The following is a 21,983-nucleotide window of genomic DNA, read 5'->3' on the forward strand; positions in this document are numbered from 1 at the left end:
GTGGCAAGTTTAGAAAATCAAAAGTCTCATTATCTATAGACAGCAGCTGGACAAACTTCCTACAGACTCTTTGTTCACAGCATGGGACAGCCTTGGGGAAAAGAGACAGAGGGCTTCTTCTGCAGTTAATGCAACTTGTTGATACTCTTCCAAATTTTCCAGTTAGTGCAGAATGAGTACTGAATTCATAATGATACTGTTCTCACAACATACCCCATCAATTATCCTTCAGTTTGGAATTTTAATCTTAATCAGTAGAGTGAAATTTTAGCTAGTGGCTTTGTAGTTTGGAAAATCCTGTATCTAATGAGCAGCACTCTCAAATATGCACTTTCTGAAATAAATAATTACTTGGCAGGCTTTGCCGAGAACACAGTCTTGCTAACCTACAGTGCATGGTTATTAAGTTTAATTTATCTACAAGTCAACATTTTTCAAACTGGGTCTCTGAAAGCTACAGTGTGAAATTTGAGCAGCATGTATTAGATTGGTTCATTTTTTCCCTGTAAGGCTCTCATTCAAAGGACCATGTGCTAATCATGTACTAGCAGGTCATGGAGATACTTCTGAGAGGGCAGTGAAGAGTGAGCATCAGGATTTATGGATTCTTTTCTAGGTCTTTGAAAGAGAAGGTGGTCTGCCATTTAAATTGGTAGTTAAAAACAAAATAACCAAGCTGTTTGCCTGTGGGGCTTTTTCTTTTTCCTTGTCTCAGTGAATCTAAAGGAGATATTTAGCTCCTAATAATTCTCATTTCAATTCAGTGAGGCATAAGATTTGTACAGAATATGGCTTCAGCTAGTGGAAATGTTAATGATTTGGGAGAAAGATGCAGGACACCTTGTAGCCCGGGTCCTTGATCATGTTAAAAATGTAGAGTACAAAGAATATTTTAGGAGGTGGGGTTTTGGTGCAGCTGAACAGCAAGTTCTGCTTCCATTTGCCATTCTTCTGAATGTAGTCTATTTTTCTTTAGTATATCATGCAGTTCATTATTTAGAGAATCTGTTAAATTTCCACCACAATAAACGAGATGATGCATTCCTTTGTCAAGTAATTACTTACAAAAAGAGGGATATATATATATATATATATATATATGGATTTTAATTAATTAAATGTATAAAATAAGAAAACTTTTGAAGATTTTTATGCTATATATAACTGTCATGAGGTATTAGCCTATCAGTCATAGTAATACATAAATTAAGCTGTCAGGGAATTCTCCTGTACCTTTTTAGTTTTAAATATAAATAAAGTGCATGTAATGAGCACTGTTGCTAAAAAAGGAATTCTTTTGGAGATTGTGTTGTATCTGTAATGTACTAAGATAATTCCTGGTATAATCCCATTGCTCCTGTTTGGTTACACTACCAAAAACTTTGACCCATGAAATTTAAAGCAAGTATGTATTTCCAAGAGCAATTTAAGTCATTAATGAGTGAGTGTCTGTAACATTAAAGAGTAAGTCTTTAACATTTCCACTTTGGTCTGCCCAGAGGAACCACTAAGAACTCAATATTCTAATTTACATGCATACAAGTCTCGATATACAGACTTCTGTTCTGTGAAACAATTTAAGATGTAGAGATAGTGAATGGCTTTGCTGCTTAATTATAAACGCTTTTTTGACCCTTTGACTTAGAAGTCCCTTCTGTGAAAATTTGGCCTTAACAGATGCTGCCAAAGTTAGAATGACAACCAAAAGATTGTCTCTGCATATACATCTTAGAATTTTAAAAATAAATAAGAAAAAAAAGATATGTGCTCATTCATGATGCAGCTGATAATCTGGATCAGATTCAACCCAGAAAATATTTTATTTTTTCTTGCTAGCCTTTTACCCTGATGAGAAGAGAAAATGGGATTGAGACATCTAGGTAAGCTTGAATGTCTTTGTACTTGACCACAGCTGTACAGCAGTTTCTATGAAGGGAAGAGGGAATCAGGACAGAAGTTTATTTAAGGAATTGGTGAATGCTGTTGTTTATTGTGAGAGCAGCAAATGTAGGGAATAGACAGTGGTTATGGGTGTCCATGAATATGCAGGGATCCCTGTATGGCACTGACGTTTTTTTGTGACTCTGAGAGGATATATGTGATGTCTGGGGTATTGTAGGTGAGTGTCCCTAATAAAGAATGGAAAAGATTAAGGAAATGTGAATATGTTGTAGCTGTAATTCAAAACAGTAATACAGAGATTCAGTAGCAAAGGGGAAAAGTAGCACTTGATCAATGTAATTTTGAAGAGTTTCTAAAGATAATTTGGGAAGGAAGTGAAGAAGTCAAATAGCTATGCTCTTTCTAAGAGATTAACAAAAAAGCTCAAATGAAGTTTACATACTGTAAAGTGACGTATTGGGAAGAGAACTGGGAGGAATGCTGCAAAATAAATAAGAATGGAAATCTAGTAATGCATGATACCTACATGATAGGCAACAGCAGTTGGTCCAAGGAAAGGTAAGCTGAATGTCTGATGGTTCTGTTACTGTAGAATAAGTACAGTATTCTAAGTTCTGACAAAGATGCAGAGTTCTATTTTTTTCCTGCAGTATAACCAGAATTGAACAGGAAGAAGGCTATAAGCTCTAGCTCCTGTGGCTTCCTAAGGATAGTAAGTACAGTTTTAGAAAGTCTTAATGGAAGCCCTGACTTTTAATGCACTTTGAGTTCTGTTTTGTAAAAGGGCTGTGAGCCCAACAATTCTTGTTGAGTGCTTGGACACATGTACTTAACATGCCAGGACTGATTGCACTTTCAGTGAATAGAGGTTGAGTAATTGAAGTGGGATGCAAGAGGTCACTGTTGTACTTTCTCCATTGTGTACTTTGATCCAAACCACTCTGGGATCCAGGGAAGTGCAGAAGGATGACCCCAGGGGAAATTACTTGTTCAGAGCAATGTTTACTTCATTTAAACACCTTTGTTCCTGAACCACGTGCATCAATGTTTTCTTATCTGTAAGACAAGTCAAACAAAAAGCCAACTTTCTGATATTTTCTCAATACCATACTGTCCCCAACCCTGTATGTAGAATTAGTGTACTAAAGTATTTTTTTTCTCTGTTAGACTGCAGATTGTGGTCATTTGTACTATGCTCTTAGCTTTCCTTTAGAAGAAAAGTGCAGTCACAGGCTCTCATAAAGGATAAAAATGCATTGCTTGGCAGAGGACCACAAATTGTGCAAGTTCCTCTGCAGGGGAGCTTGGCCCTTCCCTGTTGTTTGAGTGCTTTAGTGTTTGGGTGGAGTATTGCACACATTTTTTTTTTCATTCTTCTGATTTGCAAAATAGTCTGAAGGTTTCCTGGTTTTGTTCAGCTGGATTTTTGCATGCTTTGCACACTTTGAAAATTTCAATGAAATGTGCAAATGGCGATGCATTACTGTCTGGAACTGAGGCACAGCAGATAGATGCTGGACCTCCTGTGGTATCGTGTGGTGTTAGACCTCTGAGCAATAACATGTAGATAGCTTTATTTAAAGGCCCATGTTTTTCTCCTTACGTGAGTAATACTTTTTAAAGGTTATATCTGAGTTGGCTTCTAGAATTTGTTTCAGCTTGTATCTTTGGTGATTTGACAATGTGGCAAGAGGGTAGTTTATTTCATTACACATAGGACAGATGTTTGCTCTGTTCTGATTACAACTCATACTCAGTAAGGTGGGGTGACAATGTTAGTAGCACATGGTGTAGCTGAATAGGTAGCTATGAGAAAGGTGATTAAGGTGAATGTTTCTGAGTTCCTGGGGTTCTTACTTGGTAGCTGTCACGTGAGATGGTAGAAGCAAACTATTTTCTGCAGTTTCACTGATAAGTTTTTAATGTAGTTGAAAATTTTAACACATCTTTAAATTAATTGAATGTTGACTATTCAATTGTGATTATTTGCAGTTTTGTTTTGTAGCTTGGTGGTGCATCATGTAAGATTTTCCATTAAATATTTATTGGAAATGGAAGCAGGTTTTTATTTGAAGTTTACTTGTTTTACTAGCTTCAGGACAGTACTTGTGGAACCAGGTTGCATAGCTGCTGTTAATGCTCCTGAGAATTTGTGGTTTATTTCTTGCAGTTAACTATTTCACTTCTAAGAAGGGAAATTTTCTTGAGGTGCACTGTATAACATATGCAGCTAATAACAGAAAGTGAAAAAGAATTTAATCTGGTTTAAGAGAAAACATTTGTGTCCATACTAGTTAACTGGAAACTTGTTGAACTATGGGAGTGGTAGTCCTGGGTATTTTATGTTTACAGCTGAAAGGAGTGAATTCTTTAAACAAGTCTATAAGAAGTAATTGTCTATAATGTTATAGCTGCTTAAGATGATTCTGATCTTTTCTTAAAAATAAAGTAAAAAACTGATCTATCTTTGTAGCACTGTTCTTGCTTTGACCTGTGAATTGTATCAGCTCCAAGTTATTTTGGGCACTGAATTTCACTAGGTTTGCTGGATTATAGCAAATCATTAATTTCATGGAGAAGAATAGAGAAGTATTAAGTTGGGTTTGTGGGTTTTGGTTTTTTGTTGTACGGAAATTATGGCTCTGCCTCACTTTCCAGTAATGTAATTGTCACTTCATCCACTTGTTCACATAACCAACTGTTTACCTACAACAACCATTTTAGTGTATTTATCTGATGAATACAAAGAAAAGAGAATTTACCTGAAAATTGCACAGAACCAGTGAGAATGCATAGAATATTTTCCCATTTTGTCATCTGTTTGATGCCTGAGAGTGCATTTGTGTAATTGTGACAGATTTAATCTCTTGCCTGTGGAGTGCTCCTCCCTCCAGGAAGCAAATATTTCTTTTTGTGAAGCAACAGTCATTTCAGCTGAAACCCAAGCTCCGGGAGAGCTGCATATATAGAGTTCAAGACAGGGGATAGTTTTCCACAGCTGTTGAGTACTTGTGGCAATTGCCTATTTTGCTTTTGTCTTGACTCTTCGATAAGTTCTCCTTTTGACCTTAGGACTTTTTAAGAGGTTAAGATTAGTAGGTTGACTGCTAGCAGTGTATTTAATTTTTTTCATGTTTCATATTTCCATAAAATAGCTTTTATGAAGGAAATTAAATTTTATTATTTTTTCCATATTACTTAACTCTATAGTTGATTATAATGGAAATTCTTACATAAATCACCATTTTCAAAATGTTTTTCTGCAGAATGTATCTTTTCCTATTCCACTGTACAAACATTGTTTTTTTTCAGTTAAAACCTGTATCACTGCAACACTTGGACAGAGACAGAGGCTTTTGGTTTCAATTCTTAGTTCCACTCCGTATGCATTGCTCTCAGTTGTAGGAAGAAGGCTATTTTCAAGTCATTATGAATTTTCAGAATAGAAGGGAAAGTAGTGGAACTTGTATCAGTGTCACTGCTTGATCCCATGTAGGAACTGAAGCTTTACTCAGTACTTTTAGTTGCATTCTTGATGAATTACATACAGTTCACAAAGATAATACCAGCTAAAATGTATGTGGGAATCCAGATGGATTTGTCTTTCTGGGTTTTATTTCTGTGGTTGGTATTGTTTGCATGAATGATTGTTGAAATACAGAACAAAATGCTGTTAAGTTGCAATGGCTTAACTGTCCATTTGAATGTCACAGGTAGAGGAGGATGATGATACTGAATCACTGCATGAAGAAGGGAAGGAAGAAGTGAAATGCTATTCAAGAAGAAAGGTATTTTCTAACTGGAGCCGCTATGAGGATACAGAAAAAGAGGGACAGAATGGAGTTGGGGAGTCACAGAGAGGAACAGACTTCAGTGTTTTGCTTAGCTCAGCAGGTAAGCTTTTTCCAATCTGTAGGGCTTTTTAGTTTTGTATTTTGAGACATGACTACTTTTCTGGCTGTTGTCCTTGATGATGAAGCTCCATGCTAGAATACCATTCCTGTCTGCCTCAGTAAGTCTGCCATTTATGTATTTTAGAGTGTTGAAATTCTCCATGGGTGCAGCCTCATAGCATACAGGCTGCATGGAGCTGTGACCGATGGGGAGTAAGAGAGGGATCCTGGCTAGTGCATTTATGGCCTTCTGGTCAAAAGATGGGTCTCAGTGTGTGCAAGCATCCAGTAACATTGAGCTTATTCTTGCTGATCTTGGTTATTGGGTAGCTTTCCAGGAAACAAAAAAAAGTTGTTAGTATGACAAAACACAACAAACAGACAGCTGCTTGCTCTTGTTTGTTTCAACAGAGATTTGTGATCAGCACTGTAGAAATGTGTGCATGAATAGCAAGTGTTGCTCTCCTTGAAAATAATGACCAGTTGTTTTCCCCTGTTTAGAGGAGATAATAAAGGAGAAGATGGAGAGACAGACAGAGAGATGCTGGGGTTATTCAGCCATACATTAATAGTATAGGGTTGTTACACTAAAACCAGTCACCTAAAATTATTTTAGAAACTCTTGATATGCCATTGTGTTGGAAAACCATTCAGTAAAAAAGCTGCAAACAATGTATTATGGCAGTTTTTGTAGTACCTTGGAAGTTCTGCAATCTCTCAAATCTAAATAATTGGATTTTTCAGTCACAGCTTGGTAGGGTAAGTTAGAAGTTAGCTACAGTAAAGAAACAAAGAACAGAGATTTGTTTCTTTGTGCAAGAATCAATCTCTGAAGTTCTGTTTCACATAAGCATTGTAAACTTGGGCCTAAGCTGTCAGATTTTAATCACAATATCGTGAAATATGTATTAACTTCTCTGAATCTTGTGTTGCACGGAGAACAAGGCTGGAGTCAAGGCACATAGTACGGATCTCAGAAATGTGTATCTAATAGAGTCTGGGGAGCAAAGTAGATATAATAATTAAAAACTTTTTAAAGCATGAGACCTGTCCTGAGCTGCCATGTCTCCATGGTTCAGCTTTTAAATAACTCAATAGTTAGCCTACAGAATGTCTTTAAAATGTTCTGAGGAATAGTACTTTTGAACTGAGGGTATAACAAAATATGTTTTAGCTCTTTTAATTTGTATTTTTCATGAGTTATACTTCAACACATATATTACCTCCCCATTTATTTTACTCTTTAGATTCTCTTAATGCCTCAAATAATAATATTGGAAGGTAGTGTTCATATATTCATCCTATTTCTTAATTCCACATCTTTGATTTAGAGAGTGCATTATTTTAGGATATATTGTTACTGTTCTCTAGAGTGAAATAAATCGATAAGAAACTGCAGTGGAATAAAGTACTTTCTTTTGGAGGAAGAAAAAAGTACCTCTAAACAATAATGCAGATTTCTTGGAGTGACATAAAAAAGCAATTTGTCTCAGCAGTGTTCTTTGTTCTTTAGCTTCTTTGGTTAATGTGTAAAAACGGGGAATACAGTCATTTATTTGTAGTGGTCTGAGAAGAAGCTCACACATCTGCTTTATTTGATAATTGCTGTAGTTAGTATATTACTGTTCAGCATTCTGAAGATACAGAATAAATTCAATTTAATTGCAACAAGCAGTTAGGGAGTACAGGAGAGGGAATGGAGTTGAATTTCCAATTTTTCATTAATACCAAAGCTTTAAAAACTGTTAGAATCTTGTTATTTACTGTTAATGCACAACTATGTCATTAATACAGCCAGTTAAGAATTCTTTAGCAAAGGCTCAGATTAAAAACCTGTTCTTCTATGTAATGCTTAGGTTCTATAATATTGAATGCAGGGTCCTAAAGAGAGTGTCATCCTTCAAGATAAAACTTGTCTTTTCCCAGAAAATATGCAATTAATTGAATGAGATAGCATAGAAAAAATCATTTGAGATAATGTAATAAAGACAGAATTAATGCTGGTGACAAAGTTAAATGGAGGAATTGCTGATGTCCAAGGAATTAAAAATGCTTGGTACTTATTTGTTTAATATCATTTATAAGTGCATCTGTGTGTAATTCTTTACTTAAAATCAACCTAAAAATAGAAAATGAAATATTATGTGATATGGATGTTGTGTTGATAATTAGCATTAGAGCTTTTAAATCTAATACATAAATATTACTCTTGCTTGAATTTAGAAAGGAACAAAATTCTGCATTATTGCGCTACATTTTTATTGTTAGCAGAGGAAGGTGAAAAGTGGAAGTCTTAGGAGAAAAGAGTTTTTAGATACTTGCAGAGAATGTAGAGTCTTTAGGATGTTTTATGTTATGTCTTTCAATAGATTCTGAAAACAAACACTGTGTTTTTTTAGGTTTTTGCTTATAGTTCCAGCTTTCTCTGCTTCATGCCAGTCTCTAGGGTGCCATTGACTCTGCCTTTTCAATCTGATATTTAGGCCTGACTAGTCCCAGACTGTCTCTTGACTGCATGTTCTTTCTCTGCTATCAGCCCTTGCCTGCCTACTAATTCTTCTCACTCTTCCTTCTTTCTGTTGTTTTTCGTGTTTGTTGATTTCTGTTGGTGGATCTTTTTTCAGTCTCTTGTTGTGAGCCAGCTCCCTCCCAAATATATTTATTAAAATCCAATTCTTTCAAATTCTGTCAGATGCAGAATTCTTACCAGTCCTGGTGATCCCCAAGTCTTGGTTGTTCTGCTAGGCATTGCCCATTTGGTTTCATTCACTACCACATCTTGTTATTTCCTCTTAGTTTCTTTCATTCTCTAGTTAACCCCAGTTTATTCTTTCAAACTTCCAGTTCTGGTCTGCATTATAAACTGTTTTTTCCATCTTCTCCCCACATTCTCTGTCAGTATCCCCAAATTCCTACTCAAGTTACTCAACAATATAAAGTGACAGACCATTGTTTTTGACTGTGTTAGGGATATCACCATAGGTGAGGCTGCAGTAATACGCAGGGTGACAATTTGTGGTTAGTGTTTTACCTAAAGTCTGTTAAATGCAGACTTCTACAGTGGAAAATCTGACTCTCACTCAAAACTGAAAGTAGGAAGAAACTTAATTCAGTTGCCTTGCACATTGGGATGGCATGCAGAAGACCACTGAGGAGGTAGATGCGGTGACTGGTTGTTAAGCTTCAGCAGATCTTGTAAAAATTAGGTAGAAATTCAGATTTCTAGAAGCTTGTAATTGGCTAAGTCAGGTCAGATTTTTCACAAAATGCACAGAACATATCTCTTTCATGCAAAATCATTGTGCAGTCTGATTTCAAGGTACTGATTCAGGGAGGGAAAGGGGTTACAGTTTCTCAAGTGCTTTCACACAAAAATGTTCAGGTCATTCTCTGGTTCCTTTCCAAGGGCATGGTAAGGGGAGGTAAGGAAAAGCCACCTGAAACAGAAAATAGACCATGAAAATTTCTTACTGGATACTTCAAAAGGCAGCTGAAAATAGTCTTAAGAGCAGCCAGGTGCCTTTGATAACAGCTGATGTCACTGGCCTGATGGAGCTTCTTTGTTAGGGCTTATTATATTTCTGTGTAAAATAGATATCCTGGGTTCAGATTAAGTTGTTAAGTATGTTTCTTTTTTCAGCATTTTAAAATGCCTGTATTTTTAATTGTCTTGAATATAACAAACTTTTCCATGTTGCTTAGCCGATATAAAATACAAGTCCCATGTGAAGCCTTCAGGGAATGGGTCTTGAATCAATTTAGTAAAAATGCTGTTGAAGCATAAAGAGAAGAGAAGTGGAAGTGATAGCATAACCTTACTTTGTGAGCAGAATCTTGCCATGTTTGAAGAGGTGCCCTCATTATTTGAAAGATAAGGGTTAAGTGACCTACAGTAGACTAAGGTTGTTCATCAGATTTTTGGCTGTGAATAGATTCTTTAAAATATATATTTTTAAAATATCATTATAGAGCTGATCATATCCAGGCACTTGATTACTTTTCTTTAAACGTGGTAGGCATTAGCAGTAAACCAGCCAAAAATTGCCAGCATACATACCCTCAATAACAATACTTGGATTGCAAAATGATGATTATCAAGATGAAAAAATATAATTTTGGACATGAATTTTTCACATTTGGTTTTTTAGGCCATGGCTGAATGATTCTGGTGCATTAAAGATTAAGATAGAGAAATGCTGTGCAGTTCAAATAAAACTGCGAGAATAGTTTTGATGTTGTAATAATACATATAATTTATAATAATAATAATACATATAATTTCTCTAGATACCTAGCAGTTAAATACAATAAAAATGTAGAATAAAAATCAAAACAGTCACTGGAGCATAATCATTATGAACAATAGGTATAAGGATTGTGAGGCAACAGTTACATTCCCTTCCCTAAACACTTGATCTGTTTGTTTAACCTCTTTCTTTTGGGTCTGTGTTTAATTTTGGTATGTCTATTGCAATGCATTGCTGCATTTTTGTCTTTTGCAAGGTCAGTACATGCTTGAGAATTTGAAGTACACAAAAGACCTTGGGCCATCTTGAAAAACCTGAACAGATAAACTTGTGGAGCAAGGCTTGCATTAAAAATAGGTTTTACTTTTCTATCTCAAGAAGAGAGTTTTCCAAGGTTTTTTTTTGAAAAAAGAAGAATTTGAGTGAAGAGTAAATCAATTTTCTTTGTTTTAATGGTAATTCTGCTCAAGTAAAAAGAATGGCAATAACAGGGCAGAGTTTAAGTACTAAATAAGAACCCTTTGAGTTTTCAAATTATAGAGAATAGCTGAAAATTGGTTTTCTTTACAGAAATGCTTAACTCATGGGTGATTTGGATTACTGTATATATCAATGTCCCATTTTTCAGTGGTACTTGCTTGACAACTCAGCTATTTCTTGGCCAGAAATTGGCCAAGAAGTTCACCTGATGCAAAACTTCTATGTTCTTACTGTTCCCCAAGTGACATGATCTCTGTGGAACACAGAAGTATTGGTTACTTCTTATCACTTATCATCAGCTTTAAGATACAGGTGCCAGGTTACTGATTTTTGAAAGGTGATTGCACTGTTGCATTAAGGGTTGGTAACAGGTCACTTAAATATTGTAGTTTGTGCGACCCTGACATAAATACGTAGGGCATGTGTTTTACTTGCATCTTTCTTTATGTTCTCTGTTTTTCACTACCTCATTCCCTAAAAATTCTCTGAGTTTCCATGACCTGCTCTTCTATCCTGCTTTTCCTTCTAGACCCATTTCAGCACATCAGAACTTTCATTTCCTTTTTGATGGTCCTCTTGTAGATAACATTTCCCATCCGTGGAGGGCTCATATCCAAGTGGTCTCATTGCCATTTGCATATGTTTTATTTGCAACAGGGCTCTCTGCAACTTTGGACTTGTTACTAGACCTAAGAGATACTTCTTGCTTATGTACCTGTAGGCATCGGAAATCAACAAAAAAATGGTCTCTCCTGTACTCCTTTTCTTGTCCCAAACAAACAGAAAAAAACCCTTTCACAGTAAAGATTTGCATTGAAATCACAGGACTTGGCATCAGTGAAAGCTGGTTCTCCATCTGCTCAGTGCTTCTTCCTAAACTGTTCCTAACATTACAGAAATTCATCTCTTTTTTTTTTTCTAATCAGACAAGCCAAGCTGTCTTTTTTTCTTTTGTTTTTCTTTGTCTGAACTCAAAATAAGACATGCCAGATTTTAAGTATTAATTGCATTTTCTTGATAAATGTGTTTTCCTGTAATAGGTAGTCCGTGCTCATTATGTGTGCTTTCATATCTGAGCCTTTATCCCTCCTAAGTTTTATCTAAAATGTAACCCAAACTATGATTGAAGTGTGGAAGTATAACGTGACTCCATGATTTGAATATAAATGTAGGATAACATCTCTTTATTTTAACATTCTGATGTCTTAGAGCTATGTGGCTTTAAGTATCAATGGTAATACTGTGTAATTACTGGTAAGTAATTTAAAAAATCTGAAGGATTTCAATATTTCAGAGAAATTTGGATGCTTTATGATTTAGAATTGAATAGAGTTAAGATTCAGAGACTAAAGGGGTTAAATTTTATTCCCATTAAAATCAATGTGGTAAGTTTTTCCCCATTCTTTTAACTTTTCACATCTTGAGTACAGTAATTTATTTGTGAAGTTTCAGATTTCTGGATTTAAAAGGTTTTCTGGCCAATATCCTTCTCTAACTCTGGGTTCTTAATCTTTTGCTGCTACTTTATATTGATGGAAATTCTGCTGAATTGTGTTGAAGTATGTTTTGGTATGAAATCACAAATCAGTTTGTTTAAATGTGGAGCAATTTGTTCTTATTTGTGTCTTGCTGTTCTCATGTACACTACTTGAATTTGTAGGTTTGAGACGTAAATAAAAATGTCTATTCACCTGATTGACTGTTTCTCTAGTTTAATAATTTCCTTTGTTTTTACAAAGCCCCTAAAACTGTTCTTCCTGATTAGGCCTCATCTTGGTCAACTGTGTTTCTGCCATATCATCTCTGACATTTCTGCCACTGAAATCCCCTCACCAAAACTGAATTACTCTGGTATTAAGATTGGTATTAAGATTGTACATTTCTTATTCCAGTATTCACTTCCAAAGTTCAGTGTGTTATTGCCATGACATTCTTGTTCACTTTTCTCCTGCTTTTACTGCTTTTTATTTATTTTGTTCAATTCCCTGCTTGGAGCCTTTTAAAACTTTTTTATTTTCATTATTGCTGCGTAGGACATTTGATTGATTTGATTTTTCTTTTCTTTTGGTTTCCTTTTTACATTTTGATTCTGTTAAATTCTGACCACTGTTAAATCACCTGAATTAGACTGTAGACTTTTTAAAGTAGCCACATTTTTATTTCTTATTGATAAAGTACTGTTTCTTTTCCAATAATGACATTAATAGATATCACTTCTATGGTAATACTAAAAGATGTTGATTGATTTGGAAGAGCTGTGTTTGTTTTAATCGTAACATTTTTGTTCCATCTCTCAGCAGTTTACATTAGAGAGAGAAACAAAATAGAAATTCTACAGAGTTTTCTAAAGCTAGAAGTTTTTGTTTATGGTAAAAATGATAAGACTGTCAGATGCAGCAGATTAGTTTAATTGCAGAAACCAGACTGCATTTGCTGTTCTGTTTCTCATAAGTGTGCATTTATTCCTAGTATCTGTTAACAAACAAAATAAGTGTAATAGGAATGTTTCCTTGTTCATCGATTGATGTTCCAAAGTGTTGAGACCAGCCTGCATGTGAACCACCATGAGATGGTGAAACTATTCTAGAAATAGTGTCAGAAATTCATTTGCAAGGAATAGTGCTGTTTCTAAGCATCAGTTTTGGAGTCAAAGTAGGGCTGTGAAGAGGATAGTGTTCTAAAGGATATGGAGTGCCTGTTTCTTCCTTAATCTCATTTATGGCTCCTCCTTTCTTCTTATTCCATGTGTAATCCTGAAATTTCTCCTCAAATCTGGTCTTGATGGCTTGGTCTCTCCTTGTCCTGCTCTTCTTTTAATGCTTTTGGTTTTAGTGTACTTTAGTCACACCTATTAATTTTGAGGTTGTTTTTTTCTTTGGTCTCATCCTATTGCTCAAGAATTCCTGGTTCCTACATCCAACTTCTAGTCTAGGCTTTCTCTTTACCCTTCCCCTGCCTCATATTTTTGTCCAAATCACTTGTTAGTTCCTCATCTGTTCTATGTTCTCTTGCCTATTTATTGTTCACTCTCAGCTCATCAGGGAAGTGGCATCATCAGTGTTTCTGGGTGTTGTATCGGAAGATGGTTCTTCTTAGCACTTCAAAGACTTTTTTTTTCTGAAACAGCTTTTTTTTTGTCTAGATTTGAGTAATTTTCCTGAAGAATGTCAAAGATACATTGAGCCTTGCCAAAGCTTGTTTTAAAACAAGAGTTGTATTAACTGTCTCTTCCAGCCTCAAGGGAATTCTTTGTATTCCTTTGTTGTCCTTTCTTGCAAACCAAGCCCTTGCATGTGTAAAATTGTGAACTAAAAACTCTTTTAATAGAAGTCATGTTGGAGGGTAAGGATAGGGTGCAAGTGGGGAAGAATTATATTTTCTTTGATTCTGACTTAATTTTCAACTTTTAGTGGAATGTGAGTCAGATGACCTTCCTTTGACAGTACACACTCATTGTCTGAGTTTACAAAGCATGATATTTCTGAATATGCTCCAGATAATTGGGATTATAAAAGTGATCTCTTTACTTCTTTTTATACTGTTAACTGGAAACAGTTTGTGACAATATGAGTTTCTTTGACTGAATATATACGTGTACTTCAATATACAGAAAATGTGTCGCTGAAAATTGTATATCATCTTGCTATGAAATAAAACGGGGCAAGGTGGAAGAACTATTTCAAGATGGGAATGATTTTAAATCATGATATAATTCTATTGATTTTTGTGTCATAAAGGCTAGTGGCCTTTATTCAAGACAATTAGTAAACCTTCTGCTGGGAAAATGCTGGCAGAAAGGAAGTTTTGGAAAGGCAAGTGTTATAAATTAACAGTTCACTGGTAATAGGAGGTAATCTGAATTAGATTCTTTTTTGAATAAATAAAGTGCTAGGGGTATAAGAGTAACAGTTCCAGACAGCAAGTCTATACAATTTATATTATTCAGGTAAAGATACTCTCTTTGCTGTGTTCACTGTCACCTTTCCAATGCCCAAGGAAATACACAAAGTGTTTGTAATGGAAAACAGCACTTCTTCCCTGACTTTCTTACAAGGGTGGCTTGTTAGTTTGTTTTTTTTTTTCCTTCTAGGTGGGCTTAATGTTTCAAAAGTCGATAGAAGATAGAATTTGCCATGACAGAATTTGAAATTACTTTATATTTTGCTTCTGGCCTTGATAATAAACTAAGATCACCTCCCCTCTTTTGAAGAAAAAAGTTTGAAAGACACTTGAGTGATATTATGGATTTTGGCCCATCACCAGACATGGATCTCATTGCCTGATTGGACTACATGAATGGTGCAAAAAAGCTGGCAGGAACATGAAATGGAGCAGCTGGTGAGAAGGGAAAGATCTTGCAGAATCAGTAAAATACTAGAATTGCGATTGATAATAGTAAGGGTGGTAGCATGCATGTGTATTGGGTTAAGTTGGATTAAAGCCTACTTCTGATTCGTCTTAATGTATATTTGCAGTTAGAATATTGATAACAAGTGAATTTTCTAATGCAAATAAGTGTCTACAGCCTTTCTTGCTTTAAAGTTTCTTTTGTGTAACTCCACATGTTCTGTCTGCCCCTTTTATGTTTCTTTTGTTATTCCTTTCATAATGCCTTATTAATTGTTTCCTTACTCTTAGTTTTATTTATTTCTGTCTCACAGACAATTTTATTTCTCTGAGCTGTATTTGATTATAAGAAAAGGAGGAGGAAGAATAAGAAGGAGGAGTAGAAATCTCCAGGAAGAATAATCTAGCCTCTTAGAGGAAAATTGCCTACAAATATGAGAAAACTAAATTAACTTGTAGAAATATGATCTGAAAGCATCAGATCTCATACCTTTACCTTACAAGCATAGTTTAGCTTGTCAAAAAAAATTGGTCTTTGTAAATATCTCTGTGTAAAGTAAACATTTAACTAGAGACAAAGCATTTTAAAGTGTCTAAAATGTTTGATTTGGTCATGTTATCTTTTTGTTTAAAAAAACCCAACTCAACAACAAAAAAACCCTAGTGATTATTTGTGTTTAGTGCCTGTGCTTCAGAATAGTTTACCTGTTTCAGTGCATGTGAACTTTCTTTTGTCTGCTCATTTAGTAATTGAAGAGTCTTTTGTCCTTTTGGAGGTTTCTATTTGCAATTTTTTCTTCTTTAAAGTGTTTTAACATACTACCATTTTCTACTGCTTCAGTGACTATAGGAATCTGAGGAAGTGAACCGTAGAACCAATTTGGGATGCAAAATGGGGAGTGTGAATTAAAGACCTGTTTTTACAAACTTGCTCAGTAGGGGAAAAGAATATTTATGGTCCAAATTTTAGCATGAATTAAAAAAACCAGCTCTGTTCTGAGAGTTGGTCTCAACTAAACTTAGAAATGATTCAATTGTCTCCTCTCCTTGCAAGATGTTTTTAAAACATATATAATTTAATTGTTAATGAAATAATATTTGCCATTATTTGCTTTTAGATTTTAGAGATAAAATACTACCAAGAAAGATCAAGTATAGTTCCTTCATTTTTTTAACTTGCGAAACATGTGAAATAGCAAGCATAATTAAAAAAAACCAGTTTCAGTAAAGTTTGGTGAAAATTGAGGAAGGGAAACTTGCTCTTGTTTTTTCTCTAGCTCAAATTCCTTACTGACTTGAAAGATAGTCAGCAAGGTTCTCTAAATCTTAGATGAAAGGCTAACCCCAGCATAGCCAGTAAAATTCATAGATTATAAAGCCAAGGAAACCCTTTGTGATTGGGTGAACTTTTCTGAATAAAATGAGCAGTCATCAAAGCAAGTTGAGAACTAGTTACTGTTTGACTTAAGGCAGATCTCTTACTGCAGCTGCTGTCAAAAGCTCTTGTCAGTCTTGATTTAAACATGTCTGCTTTGACTTCGACATGGCTTTTGACATGTGTCCCACAACATCCTCAGAGTTAAACTCAGGAAATGCAGGCTGGATGAGTGAATGGAGAGGTGGATTGAGAACTGGCAGGATGGCAGACCTTGGAGGGTTGTGATCAGTGCCATGGAGTGTAGTTAGTGGGCTGTAGCTGGCATTGCATCCCAGGGCTTGGTACTGGGTCTTCTCGAACTTACTGATCAATGACCTGCATGGAGGGACAGAATACCAAACTGTGGGGAGGGACTGATACCCCAGAGTGCTGTGCTGCCATCCAGTGTGACCTAGACAGGCTTGAGAGCTGGGCAGAGGGGAACCTAATGAAACTCAACAAAGATAAGTGTAAGATCCTGCAGCAGGGGAAGAATAACGCCATGGACTAGCACAGGCTAAGGTTGACCTGAGCCTGCTGAAGTGGCTCTGTGGAGAAGGGCCTGGGTGTGCTGGTGGACTACAAACTGTCCCTGAGCCAGTGATGTGTCCTTGTGGCCAAGAAGGCCAATGGGATCCTGGGCTGCACTAGGAGGAGCGTGGCCAACAGATCAAGGATGGGGATCCTGCCCCTCTGCCCAGCCCTGGTGAGCCTCACCTGGAGTGCTGTGTCCAGTGCTGGGCTCCTCAGGACAAGAGAGACAGGGAGTTACTGGAGCAGGTCCAGTGAAGGAGCAGCAAGACAACATCTCTTATGAGAAAGGGCTGAGGGAGCTGGGCCTGTTTAACCTGCAAAAGAGATGACTGAGAGGGGACCTCATCAGTGCACATGAAAATATCTGAAGGACAAGTGACTAGAGGATGGGGCCAGACTCTTTTCAATTGGCCAGTGACAAGACAAGGGGCAACAGGTATAAACTGAAACACAGAAAGTTTCATCTGAAGAGGAGAAAAAAACTATTTCAAGGGTGCCAGGATGCTGGAACTGTTGCCTAGAGAGACTGTAGAGTCTCCCTTCTCTGGAGATATTTGACATGTGCCTGGACCAGTTCCTGTGCAACCTGTTTTAGGTGAATCTTGTTTAGCAGGGAGCTTGCCCTAGGTGATCTCCAGAGATCCTTTTCAACCCTAACCATTCTGTGATTTTATGAATTTCAGTGGTGGAGAATCACCTAAAGCTCTTGCATTGATCTCATGTGTTGTTACCTTCACTTTTAAAAGTGTGTATCTTATTTTTCCTCTAATTCTGTGTAGCCTGAGGATTGCAGAGAGTTGTAGGAAAAAGACTCCACAAAAATGACATATTCTCTGCAGATGAAGATTAAGTGAAGTACAGTATGTGCGTGTGTGCATGTAAACAGTTCCTATACCTTTAAAGTCATCTGAGATGATTGTTATTCCTCCTTAGTTGAAAGCAAGTGAGCTGCAGAAACTGGGAAAAGAATAGAGAAGAAAATAGAAAATTTTATATGGTGTCACCATATACGTCAGTGACACAGGCACATTGTGTAGCTTTTTGTACTTTCGATCCCAGAAGCTCCACAAGGAAACAGTAGCATTGAGAAGACACAGCAAAGGCCAGCAGGGCAACCAACAGTATTGGAAGAATTTACATATAAAGCAAGGCTAAGACGATTTCAACTGCAAAGACAGATGAAAATATTATGCCATAGCCTTCTGTGAAATCATGGAACGATTAGTATGATAAATAAGAAATTATTATTGTCTCTGCTAGTGGAAGAAGTAGGGAATATTGAATGAGCTATCTGGCAGCAAATTCAAAGCAAAGGTATTTTTGATGTAACTCATAATTAAATATGGAAATTTGTCATAGGATCTTGTGGAAACTGAAAGTTTTTGCTGGTTCAAAAACTACTGGAAAAATACTTTGAGGGTGGTCTTATAAATAAGGCATTATCTCAGGCTCAAAAAATCCCTGAACTGCAAATAGCTGGTGGCAGGCAGAGTAATACTGAGGAAGTATCCCTGTGTGTGCCCTGTTTTCAGTCATCTCTAGACTCAAGCTCTTGGTTATTGTTGTACAGAATTTGGGGCTGTAGGAAGCTTCTGGTGACCTTTCCCAAGTGATGTGCTTCTTTCTTCCCTGTTTGCAAGCTGCAGAATCATTAAATTAATATTTAAAGTTTGATATGTTAGTTCAAATTTGTTGGAAGGTATTGAGGTCCCATAAAGAATTCACTTTCCTGTAATTTTAAGATTTTTAACATGCTTGCTGGCTTCACCACTGATTGATATATAAGTGTATAACAGAAGAATAGCAAGCTGAATTCCTTGTAAAGCATCAAAACTGTCATTGAGGCAGACTATACAAATGGATATTTTAAATGTCTCACAGTGTCAGGAATATTGAAGAACACTAGGGAATGTCTTTCTAGAAGTGAATACATCCTATCAAATGGAACTATTTAGGTAACTGTAGATCCATTAATTTGATTTCAGTTCTGGGAAAAAAAAAGAATGGAAAAGCTAACAGGTTTGGTTAATTGAGATTTAAAGTGTGGAGGCAGCCCTTGCAGGACCTAAAAGTTGGTCCAGGACCAGGTATCACAAAGAAAGAGGAATGAGCTGAGCAGATGTCTGTCGAGGCTGTTGGGCTGCAGGTTGAGTTGCCAGGAACATGCAGTTGCATCTTCTGTAACAAAGCTTCCTTTTATGCAAATGCTGCTCTATATCAGATCCATCCCAAAGAAGTTTATATCTGCCAGTTTAAAATGTTTGTAAAAAATATAAATATAAATATATATATATATATATATGCCAGTATATAAATGTATATAGGCCCTCATGCTTCCGTTTTAAATCAGAGTTTGTACTTATAGAGGCCTGAATGTCTGCTCTGTGCATTTTCACCTGTAGTCATATACTGGTTTTGTGTGAACTGGCTCTGCTTCTTTATTAAGAAACCACAAACAAACAAACAAACAACCCCCAAACAAACATACCCCCAACCAACCAAACAAAAACCCCCAAAAAACAACAAAACCCCCCCAACAAGCAAAGAACAAAAAAACTACACAACAACAACAAAAAACCTAAACCCATCAACTCTCTATATATGAATATATATGAAAAAAATGAATGTAGATGAAAAAATAGATATATATGAATGTAACCAATATCAGTCAGGCTGGCTTTTTGAAATATAGCTCTTTCCACCTGGCTGGCAGTACTGGATAATACGACCCTCATGTATTTATAGTGCAAATGGTTTGAAGTGTTTTAGTGCCCTTTTTCTCATTGCAGTAATTTTTGGAGTCAGGGGATTATTTAATGAAGGGCTTGAGAGAGATGTAAATGGCTGTGGTGAATTTTGTGTTCCTTTGTAACTCCAGGTGAAATAGATTTACTGCATCAGTGATTTAACTATAGGAGCATAAGTTCTGGATTTAGCTCCTTACTTTCTATTAGCTTATATAAGTTCTTTTAATAAGAGGATGGAAGTGTAAATGTACCTTATGTTTTACCTGTACTATAGTGGTCTTGATAGATGTGAATGTGAATGCAGAAGACAGGCCAACAGCTCAGCAATGCACGTACCTCCAAGTCTGAGCTCCTATTTGTGGATTTCTTTTAGCTGATAGCTGCCCAGAACAGGCAGTTGGCACTTTGGTTTGTGTCTAATTTGGACGATTTTAAAAAGACTTATTAAACCATACCTTACCACTTCAATTTTTGTTACTTATTGAATTAATTGGGAAGGGGGTCCCATATATATGGACCACATGTGCCATTTGCTAAGCAGATGTTTTGTTTTTGGGCAATTGCCTGTTATTTTGTGATGTGGTTTATTCATTTCACATATACAAACAACTCAATAAAGAGTGGAAATGAAAAGATATCCTTGTCAGATGCTTAGTGATCCTTAAACAACTGATTATGATAAAGGTGGAAAAATAAATATTGACTTACTGCCTTCAGGTGATATGATTTTACATAATTATATATTTTGAAAAATATTTTGTCACTCTTGGGCACCCGGTGTGATTCTTGGGAATGATCCTGTACAAGGGAAGTAGTTGGACTCAGTGATCCTTGTTCAACTCAGCATATTCTGTGATTCTTTGATATTTATTTCTGGTTTCATGGGAGATTAGGTTTTGGAACTAATAATAAGCTGTTCATTTAGTTAATACATCCAAATACTTTGAGGATAAGTGAGAGAAAGAATGGACTTAAAAATAGCATTTGTCTTGATGACTTAAAAATATTAATGAATACATCTGAAAAAATCCACCTTTCAAAAATATTACATATTGAAAAAATATTAGTTGTATCCAGTTCTTCTTCCTACAAGTAAGCTTTCCACTTGTTCTTAGCCCTCTCATATTTTCAACAGAGTTAATGCAGTTCTTAAGTCACAAAGCCTTAAGTGCAGTTCTTAGTTCTGAAGTTTCTAAAACACAAGCTTTTGAGTAAGCCTTTTGAGATCTTTGAATAATCACCTGATTTTTCTTAAATAAGGATGTTCATTAGCTGGCATATTTACAGTTTGGAGTGTTTTTGGTTTTTTTGGGGGGGGGTGTTTGTTTTGTTTTATTTTTAAGCCATGGTAAGCAGTATCTTTTACAAAAGAGAAGGCAAAAAACTCAGAAAACATTCACGTTAACAAAACTTCTAGTGTGACAGCAGTACTTTGTGAAAAAAAAAGCTGAATTCCAGTTCTTATTTTTCTTTCTTTTTTAATATTCAACTCTAAACCATATCTAGCAGATACAAAGCTGTCTTCTGAAGTCAGCTGACAGAATCTGTATTGCATTTGCTGCTTGTTGCAAATATTATTGACTTATAGTAGGCTTTGATGGTTCAAGTTATGGAAATTGTGAGCTGGTTCTATTGAAACTTACAGCCATATTATTTTAGTTTATATTGTACAGAACCTGCTTCCTCACTTATGACTTTTTTTCCTGGTGTGTTGGATGTGAGACAAATTATCAGTGCATGTTGTATAGGAGCTGTGAGGAGGCAGGAGGAATTCTTACTGGATCAGGGTGATATGTGAAGTGAGACATGGGAAAAAATAATTGAGAGAAAAGGAACAGAAACTGGGGAAATACAGAGAGTGCTGGAACCTGTCAACAAAATGGCTGAGTTATGGGTGCACTAGTAAAAATTCCATCAAGTTCTCATTAAATACAGCAAATGGGAAAATGGGAAAGGGTTAGAATAATAGAAATGTCTTTGCCTGTATTAAGTAGAACACTTAAGTATGCTTAGAGAAATGGGTTTTCCCCCCTGCCATGACAGTGAAAAGTGTGACTAGAAGAACAAGTTTCAGATATATAAAGTATACCACATTAATATGCATGAGGTGACCTCTTTCTTGAAGAAGTTGTTTCACATATCCTGCCGTTGTTTTGGGAGTATGTTGTTGACTCTTCATACTATGATGAGCCTTGTCTCATATCAACTTGAGTTTTTAGTCTCATACTATTCTACCAGTCTTTGGCAAGTAAGTTCAGTTTTCTAGCCCTTGCTAGAACTCTTTGTACATAAGTGAAGGGTTCATAATGGGTATTTGTGAATGGCAAATTTGTCTGCCTTTAGCAATCATCAAGAGATATTGTTTTAGTAAGTTAGCAAAACATAAGAAGAAAAAAAGCCAGAAAGAACTGAAGGT

At 36.1% G+C, this 21,983-nt stretch overlaps 2 protein-coding genes across 2 annotated transcripts in view; one reads left to right on the forward strand and one right to left on the reverse strand.

The window, feature by feature from the left end:
- CHRM5 (cholinergic receptor muscarinic 5) overlaps window positions 1–21,983 on the reverse strand; it is a 48,239-nt gene that overhangs the window by 24,719 nt on the left and 1,537 nt on the right. The gene's annotated exons all lie outside the window — the stretch shown is intronic.
- AVEN (apoptosis and caspase activation inhibitor) overlaps window positions 1–21,983 on the forward strand; it is an 84,261-nt gene that overhangs the window by 14,040 nt on the left and 48,238 nt on the right. Inside the window, exon 2 of the mRNA XM_058025702.1 lies at window positions 5,616–5,796. Coding sequence (XP_057881685.1) covers window positions 5,616–5,796 — 181 coding nt within the window. The remainder of the gene's footprint in view (window positions 1–5,615; window positions 5,797–21,983) is intronic.

The sequence above is a fragment of the Melospiza georgiana genome, chromosome 6, assembly GCF_028018845.1.
Source record: "Melospiza georgiana isolate bMelGeo1 chromosome 6, bMelGeo1.pri, whole genome shotgun sequence".
NCBI lineage: Eukaryota > Metazoa > Chordata > Aves > Passeriformes > Passerellidae > Melospiza > Melospiza georgiana.